This window comes from Balaenoptera ricei, chromosome 2 (genome assembly GCF_028023285.1).
Source record: "Balaenoptera ricei isolate mBalRic1 chromosome 2, mBalRic1.hap2, whole genome shotgun sequence".
Lineage (NCBI taxonomy): Eukaryota > Metazoa > Chordata > Mammalia > Artiodactyla > Balaenopteridae > Balaenoptera > Balaenoptera ricei.
The window spans coordinates 177088459-177109259 of NC_082640.1; the positions used below are offsets into that span (position 1 = coordinate 177088459).

The following is a 20801-nucleotide window of genomic DNA, read 5'->3' on the forward strand; positions in this document are numbered from 1 at the left end:
AATGGAGGCAAAGATCGAGAAGATGCAAGAAATGTTTAACAAAGACTTAGAAGACTTAAAGAACAAACAAACAGATGAACAATACAATAACTGAAATGAAAACTACACTAGAAGGAATAAATAGCAGAATAACTGAGGCAGAAGAACGGATAAGTGACCTGGAAGACAGAATGGTGGAATTCATTGCTGCAGAACAGACTAAAGAAAAAAGAATGAAAAGAAATGAAGACAGCCTAAGAGACCTCTGGGACAACATTAAACGCAACAACATTCGCATTATAGGGATCCCAGAAGGAGAAGAGAGAGAGAAAGGACCTGAGAAAATATTTGAAGAGATTATAGTTGAAAACTTCCCTAACATGGGAAAGGAAATAGCCACCCAAGTCCAGTAAGCGCAGAGAGTCCCACACAGGATAAACCTAAGGAGAAACACGCCGAGACACATAATAATCAAATTGGCAAAAATTAAAGACAAAGAAAAATTATTGAAAGCAGCAAGGGAAAAACGACAAATAACATACAAGGGAACTCCCATAAGGTTAACAGCTGATTTCTCAGCAGAAACTCTACAAGCCAAAAGGGAGTGGCATGATATACTTAAAGTGATGAAAGGGAAGAACCTACAACCAAGATTACTCTATCTGGCAAGGATCTCATTCAGATTCGATGGAGAAATCAAAAGCTTTACAGACAAGCAAAAGCTAAGAGAATTCAGCACTACCAAACCAGCTCTACAACAAATGCTAAAGGAACTTCTCTAAGTGGGAAACACAAGAGAAGAAAAGGACCTACAAAAACAAACCCAAAACAATTAAGAAAATGGTCATAGGAACATACATATTGATAATTACCTTAAACGTGAATGGATTAAATGCTCCAACCAAAACACACAGGCTTGCTGAATGGATACAAAAACAAGATCCATATATATGCTGTCTACAAGAGACCCACTTCACACCTAGGGACACATGCAGACTGAAAGTGAGGGGATGGAAAAAGATATTCCATGCAAGTGGAAACCAAAAGAAAGGTGGAGTACCAATACTCATATTGGATAAAATAGACTTTAAAATAAAGAATGTTACAAGAGACAAGGAAGGACACTACATAATGATCAAGGGATCAATCCAAGAAGAAGATATAACAATTATAAATATATATGCATCCAACATAGGACCACCTCAATACATAAGGCAACTGCTAACAGCTATAAAACAGGAAATCGACAGTAACACAATAATAGTGGGGGACTTTAACACCTCAGTTATCCAACGGACAGATCATCCAAAATGAAAATAAATAAGGAAACAGAAGCTTTAAATGACACAATAGACCAGATAGATTTAATTGATATTTATAGGACATTCCATCCAAAAACAGCAGATTACATGTTCTTCTCAAGTGCGCACGGAACATTCTCCAGGATAGATCACATCTTGGGTCACAAATCAAGCCTCAGTAAATTTAAGAAAATTGAAATCATATCAAGCATCTTTTCTGACTACAACACTATGAGATTAGAAATGAATTACAGGGAAAAAAAGTAAAAAAGACAAACACGTGGAGGCTAAACAATACATTACTAAATAACCAAGAGATCACTGAAGAAATTAAAGAGGAAATCAAAAAATATCTAGGGACAAATGACAATGAAAACACGACGATCCAAAACCTATGGGTTGCAGGAAAAGCAGTTCTAAGAGGGAGGTTTATAGCTATACAAGCCTACCTCAAGAAACAAGAAAAATCTCAAATAAACAATCTAACCATACACCTAAAGGAACTAGAGAAAGAAGAACAAACAAAACCCAAAGTTAGCAGAAGGAAAGAAATCATAAAGATCAGAGTGGAAATAAATGAAATAGAAACAAAGAAAACAATAGCAAAGATCAATAAAACTAAAAGCTGGTTCTTTGAGAAGATAAACAAAATTGATAAACCATTAGCCAGACTCATCAAGAAAACGAGGGAGAGGACTCAAATCAATAAAATTAGAAATGAATAAGGAGAAGTTACAACAGACACCGCAGAAATACAAAGCATCCTAAGAGACTACTACAAGCAACTGTATGCCAATAAAATGGACAACCTGGAAGAAATGGACAAATTCTTAGAAAGGTATAACCTTCCAAGACTGAACCAGGAAGAAACAGAAAATATGAACAGACCAATCACAGGTAATGAAATTGAAACTGTGATTAAAAATCTTCCAACAAACAAAAGTCCAGGACCAGATGGCTTCACAGGTGAATTCTATCAAACATTTAGAGAAGAGCTAACACCCATCCTTCTCAAACTCTTGCAAAAAATTGCAGAGGAAGGAACACTCCCAAACTCACTCTATGAGGCCACCATCACTCTGATATCAAAACCAGACAAAGATACTACAAAAAAAGAAAATTACAGACCAATATCACTGATGAATATAGATGCAAAAATCCTCAAGAAAATACTAGCAAACAGAATCCAACAACACGTTAAAAGGATCATACACCATGATCAAGTGGGATTTATCCCAGAGATGCAAGGATTCTTCAATATACGTAAATCAATCAATGTGATACACCATATTAACAAATTGAAGAATAAAAACCATATGATCATCCCAATAGATGCAGAAAAAGCTTTTGACAAAATTCAACACCCATTTATGATAAAAACTCTCCAGAAAGTGGGCATAGAGGGAACCTACCTCAACATAATAAAGGCCATATACGACAAACCCACAGCAAACATCATTGTCAATGGTGAAAAACTGAAAGCATTTCCTCTAAGATCAGGAACAAGACAAGGATGTCCACTCTTACCACTATTATTCAACATAGTTTTGAAGTCCTAGCCATGGCAATCAGAGAAGAAAAAGAAATAAAAGGAATACAAATTGGAAAAGAAGAAGTAAAACTGTCACAGTTTGCAGATGACATGATACTATACATAGAGAACCCTAAAGATGCCACCAGAAAACTACTAGAGCTAATCAATGGATTTGGTAAAGTTGCAGGATACAAAATTAATGCACAGAAATCTCTTGCATTCCTATACACTAATGATGAAAAATCTGAAAGAGAAATTAAGGAAACACTCCCATTTACCATTGCAACAAAAAGAATAAAATACCTCGGAATAAACCTACCTAGGGAGACAAAAGACCTGTATGCAGAAAACTATAAGACACTGATGAAAGAAATTAAAGATGATACAAACAGATGGCGAGATATACCATGTTCTTGGATTGGAAGAATCAATATTGTGAAAATGACTGTACTACCCAAAGCGATCTACAGATTCAATGCAATCCCTATCAAATTACCAATGGCATTTTTTATGGAACTAGAACAAAAAATCTTAAAATTTGTATGGAGACACAAAAGACCCCAAATAGCCAAAGCAGTCTTGGGGGAAAAAAACGGAGCTGGAGGAATCAGACTCCCTGACTTCAGACTATACTACAAAGCTACAGTAATCAAGACAATATGGTACTGGCAAAAAACAGAAACATAGATCAATGGAACAAGATAGAAAGCCCAGAGATTAACCCACGTACCTATGGTCAACTAATCTATGACAAAGGAGGCAAAAATATACAATGGAGAAAAGATAGTCTTTTCAATAAGTAGTGCTCGGAAAACTGGACAGCTACATGTAAAAGAATGAAATTAGAACACTCCCTAACACCACACACAAAAATAATCTCAAAATGGATTCGAGACCTAAATGTAAGACCAGACACTCTAAAACTCTTAGAGGAAAACATAGGAAGAACACTCTTTGACATAAATCACAGCAAGATCTTTTTTGATCCACCTCCTAGAGTAATGGAAATAAAAACAAAAATAAACAAATGGGACCTAATGAAACTTGAAAGCTTTTGCACAGCAAAGGAAACCATAAACAAGACAAAAAGACAACCCTCAGAATGGGAGAAAATACTTGCAAACGAATCAACAGACAAAGGATTAATCTCCAAAATATATAAACAGCTCATGTAGCTCAATATTAAAAAAACAAACAACCCAATCCAAAAATGGATAGAAGACCTAAACAGACTTTTCTCCAAAGAAGACATACAGATGGTGAAGAAGTACATGAAAAGCTGCTCAACATCACTAATTATTAGAGAAATGCAAATCAAAACTACAATGAGGTATCCCCTCACACCAGTTAGAATGGGCATCATCAGAAAATCTGCAAACAACAAATGCTGGAGAGGGTGTGGAGAAAAGGGAACCCTCTTGCACTGTTGGTGGGAATGTAAATTGATGCAGCCACCATGGAGAACAGTATGGTGGTTCCTTAAAAAACTAAAAATAGAATTACCATATGATCCAGCAATCCCACTACTGGGCATATACCCAGAGAAAACCATTATTCAAAAAGACACATGCACCCCAATGTTCATTGCAGCACTCTTTACAATAGGCAGGTCATGGAAGCAACCTAAATGCCCATTGACAGACAAATGGATAAAGAAGTTGTGGTACATATATACAATGGAATATTATTCAGCCATAAAAAGGAACGATATTGGGTCATTTGTTGAGACGTGGATGGATCTAGAGACTGTCATACAGAGTGAAGTAAGTCAGAAAGAGAAAAACAAATATCGTATATTAACGCATATATGTGGAACCTAGAAAAATGGTACAGATGAACCGGTTTGCAGGGCGGAAATAGAGACACAGATGTAGAGAACAAACGTATGGACACCAAGGGGGGAAAGTGGTGGGGGTGGTGGTATGATGAATTGGGAGATTGGGATTGACATGTATACACTGATGTGTATAAAATGGATGACTAATAAGAATCTGCTGTATAAAAAAATAAATAAAATAAAATTAAAAAAAACCAAAAACCAAAAAACAGAAAACAAAAAACAAACAAAAAAAAGCTTTGGCCCAAAAGATAGAGATACAATTGCTACAAAGACTTGTTTCCCTGGCCAAATATTAACAAGTTGTAGATTAAAAAACAAAACAGAACAAAAACAAAAACAAAAACCAGGAAAGGCCTCTACCTCTTGTTAAGTGAATAAGCTGCAGCAGATATCAAGAAGAGAAGGACAAGGTAAAACAGTTACCCTAAAGTGGTATTATTTCACTCCTGTCAAGGGGGGGAGATTTCAATTACTCATAAATGTACTTTTAATAAGAATTTAAAAAAATCATATTTCAGTAATTCTTAAAATGGTTCAAAAATTTAAAGAAATAAATGGGCATTCAGAGGGTTCAAAGAACAACAACAACAAAAAAAACACAAAAAAACCCTGCCTATTTCAAATGGATTATATGGGGCATCTTTTTTTTTTTTTTTTTCGTCTTTAACCAAACATGTAATAATTATGTAAGGAGGCTGAAGGAGAGTCTGATCTACCTATTTCCAGGTGAGCCTCTGCACGCCCAGTGAGAACACCCCTACGGAAAGCTTGGCCAGGCTGGTGGCCATGGTGTTTCAGTGGTTTCACTCCACAGCCTATATGATGGATGATGAAGTTGGAAGTTTAGTGGAAAAGCTGAAGCCTCAGTTTGTCACCAAGTGGTTGAAGACAGTATGTGATGTTCGCTTTGATGTCATGGTCATGTGCCTTCTTCCCAAACCAATGGAATTTGCCAGGGTAAGTGGAGGCTGTCGATGAAAAAAATTAATCAATAATTGATCTAAGAAAGAAATGGAAAATGTTATTTGAGCCAACCTGAGGATTATAACCCAGGAGAGAGTCTTTCAGAAAGTTCTGAGGACTGTTCCGCCCATTAGAGGTCAGAGCCCAGGTATGTAAAATTTTGAGACAAAGGGTTTTACGTCAAATGATGTATTATTGACAGTTTACAGAATCCACATCTACACATACAAAGCACGTAGTGGGTCATGGGTCATCATGGCCCTTTACAAGATCAAGAAGGAAAGTTATCTTCTAAGGAGTTGTGACCCTTGACGAGGTTAAGAAGGAATGTTATCTCCTAAGGAAGTCTGGTTAATGCAGTTGCACAACACACACTAAAGGGGATGCAAGAGGCCCAAATGGGCAGAGAAAAATTTTATGTTTAAAATTTTCTTGTCTTGCTATAAAATATGAATTGTTTTCATCAAGGCCTACAGCTTGGACCTTGTTGGAGAGGAGGACTTAGGGAGAAGCACTGTTGTTACAGAAACACTGGGTTTGCCTCTTCGTGGGTGTCGAGCCAAAAGACACAACCAAGGCAAAGAGTGGGAGAAGGAGGGATTTATTACTTGCAGCAAGTGAGGAGAACACCAGGGATCTTTCCCAAAGTAGTGTCTCTCCGAACAGCAAAATTGGGGAAGTTTTAAGCTAAGGGTACATGCATATTCATGAACGGGCTTGAGCAGAGGAGAATTCAGCATAGAATTGGGGCAAAGATGGACAGAGTCCAGACTTTGGTTGATAGAAGTCAGGGGGGTCAGCAAAGGTCAACATCATCATTCCTTAGGTTCTGACCAGTCTGGGGTCTCAGCATGTAGTCACCATCCTCTACCTGGTGGGGGGGGGGCCTTAGTTCCTGCAGAACTCAAAAATATGTATCAGATTGTGATGTATATTCCTTGAGGAGGAACTATAACTCTGTTTTATTGCTGAACTATTGTTTCTTGACTGCTTTTCCTTTGTTCCTGCCCTTAAAATCATTAATTACTGAGACCTGTTCAAGGGCAAGCATTGTGGCCAGGCTTAGATCACAAAATAGCTTAGGTGAAATGGCTTCTTTTCTGTCAAGAAAGCCATGCCTGGTTCTCTTTCTCTGGGGACACCCTACCCTATCTGCTTACACTACCTTAGCCACTAGAGTATTATCAGTGACTGTAGAAGAGGGACATCTCTCTTTAACTTAGTCTTTTATTTATTTATATTAATTTTTATTATAGCTAAGTGAGTTTAGTAACTACATTTTAAGTGATGTGCTGCTTTGATGTTAGTTTGGATGGGGAAGAATGGCAAGAGGAATGTGCAAAGTATCTTTAAGAAATTTAAGGGAATATTCTTTCCTGATATCGCTGAATATTTTTATTAAGAAACAGGAAAAAAAAAAAAGCCTTCCCATGAGGTGGCAAGAGCTCAGTCCTTTTCTGGTTTACAGTCTGTGGAAAGGCTAACATTTGACTAGGGGCAATTTCTGTGGTTTCACATATATTTCTAGAAATGAATGGTCCCTGCCCTCCCATCTGGAATGCCCAAAAGATTTAGGAACTGCCACAGTGCTCCTTTTCCTCTGGCTTATAGGACAAATTTCTCTGAGCTTATCCTCTTGCTTCTGCCTTGGTGGATCACAGGCTTCAGATATACAGCTGGTAAGACATCATATTTCTTGAATACAATATGATTTGTGTCTAACCCAGCAAGATGGATATCTAGAATCAGTTTCTGGCAGCAATATATGAAATTTTTTTCAAGGTATTTTCTAAGTTTTATTTTTTGTGTGTGATTTTTGGGTTTACTTTCAATGAAGTCTCGAGGCAGTTTTCAGTTTATTTTATTTATTTATTTATGGCTGCATTGGGTCTTCATTGGTGCGCGCGGGCTTTCTCTAGTTGCAGTGAGCAGGGGCTACTCGTCGTTGAAGTGCGCAGCTTCTCATTGCAGTGGCTTCTCTTGTTTCGGAGCACGGGCTCTAGGTGCGTGGGCTTCAGTAGTTGTGGCACGTGGGCTCAGTAGTTGTGACGCACGGGCTTAGTTGCTCTGCGGCATGTGGGATCTTCCCGGACCAGGGCTCAAACCCATGTCCCCTGCATTGGCAGGTGGATTGTTAACTACTGCACCACCAGGGAAGTCCCAGTTTTCAGCTTAAATAAGACATTTAAGGATAAAACAGAACACAGACCTTCTAAAGAGTAGGTTTTATTAGATTTCCAGGACTCAGAGCGTTCTTTGCATTTACCAAGGTACACTTCTTTCTTCTTTGGTGCCACCTACTGACTCATATATAAAATTAGATTTTTGCATGATGGAAATGTGCAGAGAATGCCATTTCCTGGCATTCTTTGACTGTGTTGATATGTTTTCTATTATTGTTTCTTTTGGAATAGTAAAGGACTAGTGTGATCTGATTCTGAAAGATAAGAAGAAGTGATTATGTTGGGAGGAAAACTATTCCTCTTATAGCTTGGGTCCAGTGGTTGTAAGCCTGCATATTAATTGGTAAGAGACATATTAACAAGAGAAGAGACAATATTTATTAATATTTACGCACAGGAGTACTCCTCATTGATGGGTAATTTCTTTAATAGCCAGAGGTAAAAGGTTTATATACCAAACTTCTGGGGGCTAGGGGTGGGAGGAGGCATTTGGGAGGAGGCTTGAATGGGAAGATATGGAAAGTTCTTTTGGGCATTTTGATGCCAATGGAAATGGGCAGCCTGTCTCCAAGGCAGCTGAATTCACAGGAAACTCCCTTTGAAGGGGGTTAATGGCAGCTATATTTTTCTGGAGGCTCTGCTTTAGTCAGATAAGGGAAGTTCAGATAAGGTTTCTCTCTACATCTTCTTTAGCTCAAACGTTTTCACTGAAAAATAATCTTTATACCAACTCGGGTGGTCTGAGTGAGTCCCCACATTTCTCCTATCTGTAACTACCCTAGAAGTTTCACACAAAAAGGAATCTAGGTTGATTGACTTGGAGAGAAGATTTGGGTTAGGAAATGCTAGGTAAGAGATCTGAAAAGGAGGAAAAGAGCATAAATTAGAACAAGGAAATAAAAAGAAAACAAATATTAGTGGTTAGAGTAGACTATAAACCTAGTTTCTGAGTCCGAAGGGCAGCCAGTCAAGAAGGTTTCTAGAGGTTGGGCTTGAAGCATCTTTAGATGATGAATGAGACCATCAGTGTCATGGTCATGGTTATTTCCTAGAGCAGAGCATGGAAGATGTGGATGTTTGGTGAACTTCCTGAGTGGCCTGAACTGTTGCAGCAATAAGTCCTTTGAAGTTTATGTCAAGTTGTCCTGCTTCAGCTTACAGGGCTTTGGGACAAGACAACCTAGAATCTCAATAAGGATCTGGGCAGTCAGGTTTTAGTTCTTAGTGACACCAAGTGAAGACGGTAGTAGAAAAATTGGAAACATTAATTACTGACAAAATGTGCAAGACAGCAGGATCCAGTTTATAAAGAGGTTAAAAATAGCTCAAGGGCAATGAACAGGACTAGAATCTGATAATCCACAAGGATGGGTTATAATTTTCTGTTGAAACATAAAATTTCTCTCTCAATTACCGCCATTTTGATCAAAGAAAATCAAAGTAAGATGATTCTTGTTCACAAAATAAGTCTAGTCTCGTTAAATTTGGCCTGATTATTTGCATAAGTGCAGCAAAAATGGTATTTGACCACATGGGCCTTTAAAAATTTGCTTTGCTGGAGGTTTTTTAAAGAATCTCAGACTTTTATTGATTTATTTTTTTAAAGATTTTTTTTGATGTGGACCATTTTTTAAAGTCTTTATTGAATTCGTTACAATACTGCTTCTGTTTTATGTTTTGGTTTTTTTGGCCGCGAGGCATGTGGGATCTTAGCTCCCCAACCAGGGATGAAACCTGCACCCCCTGCATTGGAAGGTGAAGTCTTAACCACTGGACCGCCAGGAAGGTCCCTCAAATTGGGCTTTTAAAAGCCTCTCCACACTAGGAAGCCAATCTGTCATCATACTTATCTGCAGTACCTATAGATTTGGGTGAATTTCTCTTCTTCAGATCCCCAAAATACTCTGTTTCCTGGGCCTGTCAAGAAGTGACTTTCCTTATTTGCCTGTAGGCTGGGAACATCATAAGTCAGGTACCAGGCTGGTTTTTTCCAAGAGGGCTTTATAAGCATTGGTTCCATGATGTCAACCTTAGTTCCTTAAAGCTATCTGGTCATATTTGATTCTATGCATATCTTTCTCAAATATGACATTTCAGTCAAAGCCTTGATAATATAACCAATTTTTCCAATTATGTCCTGTTACAAGGAGAACAGATTCTTACTGAACTTGTGTAAATAGCTATATTGCCGTAAAAATAGGAGTATTGTAAGAGTTTCTGAATTCTGGGAGGTTCAGGTAGGGAGAAAAAGAAATGTTTTGCTTTTGTTTACAAAGGTATAATCTACTAAATAGTCATGAGTTATAGATAGCTTAAGAGAAATCTTATACCCAGAAAACAGAATATTAATGAACCAGCAGTAAAAAACACATAAAAATTATCATCTTCCTTCATCAGTTCATTCAGTCCCATGTAATTAATTATTTGTTCTGCTTGGTCTTGGGTTAGCAGTTTTATGAACCCATTGGCTTCTCCACTAGAGTTCTGGAATCTTTCCTCAGTCCAGTGGTATGGTCTCAAAGTTACTTGAGCAATGCCATCAGAAGTCTGTACCCCAGATTACCTGTTATAGTTCTTTCCATGGGTCTCAGAGACAGTCCTTTTTGCTGAAGATGAAGCATTCTGGATAGTAGCCGATTGCAAGAGCTTTCAGGAAAACACTGGAATAAAACAATAACTGTCTGTGAATGATAAAAGGCTTAAAATGGCTGTATTAACGATCTGATGAGAGCAACTGGAATTATGATGATAAAATTATGCCATTATTGTATACTATCAGGCAAAATAGCATAAGAATATAATAGTGAACAAAAAAGGCATTGACAGATTTTTAGAAATTACATCTAATTCCTGAAGTATTTATGTTAAAAACATTTACCTCTACAGATATAAGCTAGGGGAGGTTAAGAATCTCTTCTTATTTGACCATGATTTTCATGCAGTTCAACATATTAAATAGACCTAATTAGTTTAACATCTCTTTTTACTAGGAGAGAACAAATCCTTTGAGGTTTTCCAGAGGCCCTCTCAGAAGTCTCAAAGTCAAGTTGAGATCAGGATTTTATTTAGGATTTGATTTTGGTATATGTGCTGCTGAAGCGAGCATAAGGATTTGATTTGGGGAAGCAAAATATCAAAAGTTGTCAAAATGTCAAAAGGTTTGGACACTTAATTAACCAGGATGACAGGTCACTATGAAATAATACTTAGTTATCCATTTAACCAAAATGGCAATACCGCTATCAAAAGTAAATATGGGATCTAACATAATTTAAAATTGAGAAGATTCGGTTCTTTTAAATAATTGAGGACATGATGAAGACATGTTCCCCCCCTCCCCACACACAGTTCCTTTACAACTTCATATTTTCATTCAGGTTTTTGTCCTTCACTTTCCTCTTTCTCATCTGGAAAGCCTTCACACAACCTCTAAACCACTATTGATACTTTAGGACAGAATTACAATCTTTTTCCTTGACGAGAACACCCCTCATTCCTTGAATATTTTGCATAAAGAGGCTTTTCCTTCATCCTTATTATTTCTAGAAGCTTCATTTATATATTGATTATAATTTTCAACACTTAATAACCTCTATTTTTCAACGAAGACCAGGAAGTAAACAATTGTGAATTGCTTGTCACATACCAGCATTTTGTAGCATATTAGCAAATTTTATGATTATACCATCTCATAACTTCTAGAGGATATGCTTCTTCATAGTATAATTTCTCAGAGTGGCAAAATGAACACATTTATTAACAGATCCAAACAGCTTTAGCTCTCTGTAAAAATAAGAAGCCAAAAGTAGATAAAATTAAACTTATATTCAGTAGTTAATGTTTTGGTGTTTTATCTTATTTAGAAATGATCTAGATATTCAATGAATATCTATTATTTAACTCAATATAAATTTAATTTCAGGTTACCAAAAAGATTTTGGAACCTACTTCTAAGAAGACATATTATAACACACAATTACTGTTGAAATAAAGTTTGTCATAATAATAATTTAATTTGATTAAAATGAAATCTATAAATTTTATAATCTTAAACCTCTAGTAAATATAATATTAGCTTATTTGACTTGTAAACCCACGTAGAATAAAAATGTATGCTCATATCATACTCAGTGCTGATAACTCAGAAGATGCAGCTGTTTTTATTAAACCAACAATATTAAAAGTCTTATTTATCAAAGATTTACACAAATTGTTACTGAACTCAGATTTGGCTGCTCACTGCTCAAAAGCCAATACTTGAGAGGCAAGTATTCATAGAGAGGAAAGTTGCTTTAATTAGAAAAGCCAGCAATCTGGGGAGAAGGTGAACTCATGTCCCAAGACCAAGTCGGAAGATTGTGCTCAGCCATGACAGTTTTTAAAAGGAAAAAGGGGAAAGAATCTCAGTGAATCATTGAGGCAGGAAGTTGGGTTCTGCATCATTCCCCATTGGGTGCAGACCGGCTGACTCTTTCTTCAGATGTTATATTGCCTGCATGATCTGCCTGCAGGATTGCTAAGGGGGCTGCTGGGGGTAGAGAGCTAGTTATTCTTTAACTCCTTAATTCTTCATTCTTGCTTCTTTTAATCTAGGAAAAGAATCAAAAAGTTAGGCAAGGCATGGTGTGCACTCAGGAGAGCATAAGTCAGGAGTTAGGTTAAATTGTCTAGTGATCTCGTTCCTATAAGGTTTGAGGGGAACAGAAATAGGCAAACAGGAAAGGGGCAAAAGAGCTGCTTATAAATCCCCACTTTTCAGACATCATTCCATTTCTGTGGGATTAGGGGTGAAGGTCTGTTTTCTGTAACTTCTTCGTGCTGACATAGGGCACTGTATTCTCAGAGTGAAAGATGTCGACATGGGTCTGTAGCATTTCTTTGCTGACAATTTTAGTTGCCCACTTATATATATGGGCAGAGCAAGCTACAATTATTTTGATGCCCACAAAGATATAGATTATTATGAGCAATAATGTTAATCCCATTCTATTGAGGCCAGTTCTTAGAAATGTGCTAGCCATAGATTCAGTACTGCTCAAGTAGGGCACCTTATGTCATGGCTACAGTCTGGTCATCATGCAGTCAGCTTTTTCCCGCTGGTGGCAGTTATAGTATCTGTAAAACAGCTCAGGAATGTGCACCAGACACTGAAAGATTCTGTGACTCTCTTGTCCTAATCATTAACTGCTTGAGCCTGCTTTTTGGTGACTCAGGGAGGCCTGGGAGACTTCAGCTTTTCTACAAACAAGAGGCAGGGGACATAGAGGGGCCTTTGTACTTGGGGGTGGGGTGGGGGCTCAAAGTTCTGCTCGGTTTCAAGATCACATGAACTTGAAAAACATTTGGGTTACTTCCTATATTTCTGAGAGTTTTGGGAATATTTAATTTTTTTTTCTTTTAGTTTTATTGATCTTTGCTATTGTTTTCTTTGTTTCTATTTCATTTATTTCTGCTCTGATCTTTATGATTTCTTTCCTTCTGCTAACTTTGGGTTTTGTTTGTTCTTCTTTCTCTAGTTCCTTTAGGTGTAAGGTTAGATTGTTTATTTGAGATTTTTCTTGTTTCCTGAGGTAGGCTTGTATAGCTATAAACTTCCCTCTTAGAACTGCTTTTGCCACATCCCATAGGTTTTGGATCGTCGTGTTTTCATTGTCATTTGTCTCTAGGTATTTTTTGATTTTCTCTTTGATTTCTTCAGTGATCTCTTGGTTATTTAGTAACGTATTGTTTAGCCTCCATGTGTTTGTGTTTTTTACGTTCTTTTCCCTGTAATTCATTTCTAATCTCATAGCGTTGTAGTCAGAAAAGATGCTTGATATGATTTCAATCTTCTTAAATTTACTGTGGTTTGATTTGTGACCCAAGATGTGATCTATCCTGGAGAATGTTCCGTGCGCACTTGAGTCTGTATGTGTCCCTAGGTCTGAAGTGGGTCTCTTGTAGACAGCATATAGATGGGTCTTGTTTTGTATCCAGTCAGCAAGCCTGTGTCTTTTGGTTGGAGCATTTAATCCATTCACGTTTAAGGTAATTATCATATGTATGTTCCTATGACCATTTTCTTAATTGTTTTGGGTTTGTTTTTGTAGGTCCTTTTCTTCTCTTGTGTTTCCCACTTAGAGAAGTTCCTTTAGCATTTGGTTTTGTGGTGCTGAATTCTCTTAGCTTTTGCTTGTCTGTAAAGTTTTTGATTTCTCCATCGAATCTGAATGAGATCCTTGCCGGGTAGAGTAATCTTGGTTGTAGGTTCTTCCCTTTCAACATTTTAAGTATATCATGCCACTCTCTTCTGGCTTGTAGAGTTTCTGCTGAGAAATCAGCTGTTAACCTTATGGGAGTTCCCTTGTATGTTATTTGTCGTTTTTCCCTTGCTGCTTTCAATAATTTTTCTTTGTCTTTAATTTTTGCCAATTTGATTACTATGTGTCTTGGCATGTTTCTCCTTGGGTTTATCCTGTGTGGGACTCTACGGTTCCTGGACTTGGGTGGCTATTTCCTTTCTCATGTTAGGGAAGTTTTTGACTGTAATCTCTTCAAATATTTTCTCAGGTCCTTTCTCTCTCTCTTCTCCTTCTGGGATCCCTATAATGTGAATGTTGTTGTGTTTAATGTTGTCCCAGAGGTCTCTTAGACTGTCTTCATTTCTTTTCATTCTTTTTTCTTTATTCTGTTCCGCAGCAGTGAATTCCACCATTCTGTCTTCCAGGTCACTTATCCGTTCTTCTGCCTCAGTTATTCTGCTATTGATTCCTTCTAGTGTAGTTTTCATTTCAGTTATTGTATTGTTCATCTCTGTTTGTTTGTTCTTTAATTCTCCTAAGTCTTTGTTAAACATTTCTTGCATCTTCTTGATCTTTGCCTCTATTGTTTTTCCGAGGTCCTGGATCATCTTCACTATCATTTTTCTGAATTCTTTTTCTGGAAGGTTGCCTATCTCCATTTCATTTAGTTGTTTTTCTGGGGTTTTATCTTGTTCCTTCATCTGGTACATAGCCCTCTCCCTTTGCATCTTGTCTATCTGTCTGTGAATGTGGTTTTTCCACAGGCTGCAGGATTGTAGTTCTTCTTGCTTCTGCTGTCTGCCCTCTGGTGGATGAGGCTATCTAAGAGGCTTGTGCAAGTTTCCTGATGGGAGGGACTGGAGAAATATTTAATTTTTAAAAGCTCTTATTTTTTTTAAGCTCATTTAGAGTAGAGATCTTTTAATGTGTTTTATAAATTAATTTGGCAAAACCATCCAGAGGAAGAAAATACCACATATACATACCATACATATATAAACATACAGGCAGACACAAATACAGACCTTATAACAAATACAGACCTAATACAAAACTCACTAGTTTATAGAAGAGCTGGTTTTCATCTTTACCTCACTTTTATTCAAATTGTGTTTCTAGCAGATGGACCAAGTTGTTAGTTAATCTGTTCAATATAGGGGTTAAAGTTTTTAATCAATATTTGTACGGGGAGACCCTTAAGAGCTTTTTATTTGCCCTGATATATAATCTTATGGAGGCTGTGATTCAGCCTAAGACAGTTGTTTTAGTTGACTAAGAAGTTACTTTTTAAAGGCTGGAGTGTGCTAAGGAAAAAGGCATTGGAGGTTTGTTAAGGGGAGTGTTAATTGATGCTTATCAGGAGGAGAAATAAATTTCTCCTATTTTATGAGAGGAGGCAATAGTACAAATAAAAGAAAGGCACCCCTTAGAGAGCCACATTTAATTCCTTGAACATTTGCATTTTAAAGAGATGATTCTCATGTCCTTGAGAAGATAGTGCTGGGTGGTAGAAGATTTAAATCTCAAAGAAGGAGAGAAAGGATGCAAGCTTGTAAGATAATAATCTAAGAGGGTTTTCAAGGGCATATTTGTCTCTTAACAGGTTTTGACTGGGACAAACAATAAATTCTCTTGGCAGCATTGAGCTTTTACAAGCAGGCATTTTGAGGGAGGAAGTTCATGGGAGGTGGACAAAATTATTTGTGTTGAGAGTCTGAAGTTTTTAACAGGTCCAAGGCAAGGCCTTCGTTGAGAAGAAGACTCAAAGGAGGCTGTCCGAGGAGGCTGAGGCCTAAGACAATTGCTATTTAAGTGTTTCTTCTTCTGAAGGGCAGGGCAGTTCCTTTTCCAATGTCCTGACTTTTTACAGTATCTGCAAGCATTTTGAGATGAATAGGGGAGGCTTTGGTACTGGTAAGAAAGATGGATGAGCTTTGGGATTCTTCTAGAGCCACAGTTTTGTTTTTGTAAATACTTAATTAGTAAGGCAAGGCCGCTTATTTTTAATTCTTCAAAGAATTAGGTGACAGCCTCAATAATAACGTTAAGGAGCTGGGCTGCCCATGCAACCACATTACTTTGAACTAACTTCTTTATATCAGAAACAAGATTTTCAACTAAAGTAGAAAAAAAAAGACTCCTATGATCTGAGATATGTAGATTTAGAGCTATGTGCCTTTGCAATATTTTTTATAAATTGTGTGACAAGGGTTTTAGGATGTATTCCTTTTCTCCAAGTAGATCATTCCATTTTAATCCAATTAAACTTCTGACGAAGGCCTTTATAATGGCTCCTACCAGGCTCTGAATGTCAACCTCCAACTGGGTCATTCGTAGGAGGGAGGTGGTGGAGGGGGGAGGTGTATGGTGGGTGTGGATTTTAATTTTCTTTCTAAATCAGATTTCTGTTCTTCAGTTTTGTTAAGGGAGTCTTTTAGGCTAACTGTGATCCTTTTTTGGTGTGCTTCTGTCAATCTGATCCTTCCCCATTGGTAAGAGGACATTTATTTAGGGTGAGAACTCTCTAAAATCCTTTTAAACATAAAAACTTTTCCAAATCAAAGGATCCATTGTCTGGTCACTGACAATTTAGTATCTCCATGGGGATACCTGTTCCAAAATGTGACCCAAAACCAATAGGCCTTTATATGGCTTAACCATAAATTAAATAGCCAAAGGGACCTCAGTAATGATACATTCCACAATCGCAACATTATCAGTGGTAGCTCTTCTGAGACTATGTAACTAACAACAACCCCAGAAATATAGTCACTTCCTGAAAATGTCTAGTCAATCATCTAGCGTGTTGGCCAATATGATACCAAATAGATACTTGAACTTTAAATGGAGTTTATTTGTTTTGAATAATGTGGAATTCTAGATATAACAATTAAATATTTAAAATTGGATTCATTTAAAATAAGATAGTTTTTGGGCAATTAATCTATGACCAAGGAGGCAAGAATGTACAATGGGGAAAAGACAGCCTCTTCAATAAATGGTGTTGGGAACACTAGACATGCAAAAGAATCAAACTGGACTACTTTCTCGCACAGTGTACAAAAATAAATTTAAAATGGATTAAAGACTTAAATGTAAGACCTGAAACCATAAAATGTCTAGAGGAAAACATAGGCAGTATGCTCTTTGACATCAGTCTTAGCAATATTTTTTAGACATGTCCCCTCAAGCAAGGGAAACAAAAGCAAAAATAAGCAAATGGGACTACATCAAACTAAAAAGCTTTTGCACAGCAAAGGAAATGTTCACAAAAGGAAAAGGCCACGTACTGAATGGGAGGAGCTATTTGTAAATGATATATCTGATAAGGGGTTAATATCCAAAATGTACAAAGTACTCATACAACTCTTATAAAAAAATCCGATTAAAATTGACCAGAGGACCTGAATAGACATTTTTCCAAAGAAGACATACAAATGGCCAATAGGCACATGAAAAGATGCTCAACATCACTAATGATCAGGAAATGCAAATCAAAACCACAATGAGATATCACCTCACACCTGTCAGAATGGCTATTATCAAAAAGACGACAAATAGCAAGTGTTGGTGAGGATATGGAGAAAAGGGAACCCTCTTGCACTGTTGGTGGGAATGTAAATTGATGCAGCCACTATGGAGAACAGTATGAAGGTTCCTCAAAAAAATTAAAAATAGAACTACCATATGATCCAGCAACTCCACTTGGGTATTTGTCCAAAGAAAACAAAAACACTAATTAGAAAAGATACATGCATCCCTATGTTCATTGCAGCATTATTTACAATAGACAAGATATGGAAGCAACCTAAGTGTCCATCAATAGATGAATGGATAAAGAAGAAGTGGTACATATATAATGGAATATTACTCAACCATAAAAAAGGATGAAATCTTGCCTTTTGTGACAACATGGATGAACCTACAGGGCATTATGCTAAGTGAAATAAGTCAGTTAGAGAAAGACAAATATTGTATGATTTCACGTATATGTGGAATCTAAAAAAACAAAACAAATGAATAAACATAACAAAACAGAAACAGAGTTGTAGATACAAAGAAGAAACAGGTGGTTCCCGGAGGGGAGGAGGGTTAGGGGGAAGAGAGAAATAGGTGAGGGAGATTATGAGGTATAAACTTCCAGTTGCAAAATGAATGAGTCACAGGTATGAAATGTACAGTGTGGGGAATATAGTCAATAACTATGTAATATCTTTATATGGTGACAGATGATAACTAGACTTATTAGGGTGATCATTTTGAAATATATAGAAATATCAAATCACTATGTCGTGTAACAGGGACTGATATGGTGCTCTAGGTCAATCATACTTCAAAAACGAACAAACAAACTCATAGAAAAAGAGATCAGATTTGTGGTTACCAGAGGTGGGGAGTGGGGGAAAGGGGAATTAGATGAAGGCAGCTAAAAGGTACAGAACTCCAGTTATAAGATAAATAAGTACCAGGGATATAATGTAAAAACATGATAAATACAATGAACACTGCTGTATGTTACATGTGAAAGTTGTTAAGAGAATAAATCCTAAGAGTTCTCATCACAAGGGAAAAATACCTTTCTATTGCTTTAATTTCGTATCTATAGTGACAGATGTTCACTAAACTTATTGTGGTAATCGTTTCATGATGTATGTAAGTCAAATCATTATGGTGTAGAGTACACTTTAAACTTATACAATGCCACATGGCAATTATAACTCAATAAAACTGGAAGGAAAAAATAACGTATTTTCCCACAAATCTTGTGTTATATGGTAAAAATCTAGGACCAGTCAACCCTTTGTTACTTTGATACATATAATAGTAATATAGGATCTTTATTTAAAATCAGAATTACAAACAGAACCTCAATTTGTAATTTTAAGTTTTTCTGCATTAGAAAATTAATATACTATCTTATTTAGTAAAAAATATAACTTTTAAAAAAGTCATGGATTCAACCAGCCTTAGAACATTCTTAGGGAAAAAACTGTGGCAGAATATGCAGCATAGGGGAGAAAAGTACTCTCTGTCACTTCGTTTTCCATAATGAAAAATCTTCAATACAAAGTGTACAGTAGCAGAAATCTGTGTTCCTTTGAAACACAGGTATAACTGCACATATTTGCAATGGGTTTGTCAAACCTTAGAAAAAATGCTCCAATAGCCTGTTCACCCTACTAGGAATAAATCTTTGGAATTTTAATTCATGTGTGATTTGAAAAGCCTGCGGTAGAATAGTTCAAATTCAGTCTGTGATCAATATTTGGACCTATTTGTAACTATGGTTTCTTTTTGGTAACTAAGGGATCCTGGTGGTTTGTAGTTTTTTACAAATCTTACTCAATATACTTGGTCCAGGTTTCAGATGTAATGGATAGTGGTCTTTGTACCCATTTCATTTAGTATTTCCTTGAGTATAAATGTAACAAGTGCACTTTGTTCTTTTCCCCTGTGGCTGTGGAAATGCCATCAGGTTGGTGGATACTGGGATAAGTCCTGTAGCACAGTGACTCAGTTGAAGGAAGGTCTCAACCGAATCCTCTGCCTGATTCCCTACAATGTGATCGGTCAGTCCGTGTGGGAGTGTATCATGCCAGAATGGCTGGAAGCCATCAGAACAGAAGTCCCAGATAATCAGTTAAAAGAATTCAGGGAAGTATTAAGGTGGGTAAGTAGTTTAATGAAGTCACTGTTAATTATGATATTTACCATTTATTGAGCATGTACTGTGTGCCAGGCACTGTGCTAAGCATTTTATATAATCTCATTTACTTTTAAATGATCCTATAGAAAAATTTGAGGGTTCAAAATGAGATAGTTGCTATAAATTGTGCTAAGATGATTTGTAATTGTTCAGAAAGGATTTCATTCTTATGGGATAATAAAAAGATACACCATACTGTTTATTTTCAAATGTAATTATGATTTGGATAAAGTGGGAAAAGTACAAAGGGACAATGTTTTTAGATGCTGGGGGGCAATTTCCTAGAAGTGCAGTTCCCTAGAAATGCAATTCCTTCTGTTAAACCTGATATGAGTATGAACCCCAATGTTATTAACAACTGTATGAATTATTTATATCTATTCCAACGACATAAGCTTTTTCAGTAAAATGAAACATGCTAATAGTTCAGAACACAGACTAAACTGTTTGGCTCCCCAAATAAGATATAGATGGAAATGCAACAGTAGACCCTACTATATGCCCACTGGTCATTTACTTTTGTTGCTCTGCTTTTCAGCAAAATGTTTGACATTGAGCTTTGTCCTCTACCTTTTTCAATGGAAGAGATGTTTGGCTTTATTAGTTGTCGGTTCACAGGATACCCTTCCTCTGTGCAGGAACAAGCTTTACTGTGGCTTCATGTAAGTAAATGATACTTTTGATCATTTTGGGCAATTGTTTTTAGCCTATGAACTTTAGCTCCTTGGGTAGAGGGGCAGAGAGTTATTGCAAAGAATCCTTAAAGATGTATGTTTGCTCAGGACTATCTGTAGACTGGTAACTCATATGCATAGACAAATAGCTATATTTCAAATATATTAGCTATAGTTGTGGTTAATAAAATACAAATTTGTGCAATACTATTACTGAATTCATAGTAGCTTTTGGTTCTTATATTTCTTCTATCAATAGATACTAAAAGTGTAATAGCTGTCTTGTGGGATTCTGATAAATTTTTTGATATTAAGTAGGTTCTTTACTTGGAAAGGTTG

The 20801-nt window shown here is 36.7% G+C and overlaps 1 protein-coding gene across 3 annotated transcripts in view; it reads left to right on the forward strand.

Moving 5' to 3' along the window:
• Positions 1-20801, forward strand: part of UNC79 (unc-79 homolog, NALCN channel complex subunit) — a 209582-nt gene that overhangs the window by 61276 nt on the left and 127505 nt on the right. For all 3 annotated transcript variants that reach the window (XM_059915826.1, XM_059915827.1, XM_059915828.1), the window contains exons 11-13: positions 5381-5611; positions 19558-19748; positions 20327-20450. In XM_059915826.1, coding sequence (XP_059771809.1) covers positions 5381-5611; positions 19558-19748; positions 20327-20450 — 546 coding nt within the window. The remainder of the gene's footprint in view (positions 1-5380; positions 5612-19557; positions 19749-20326; positions 20451-20801) is intronic.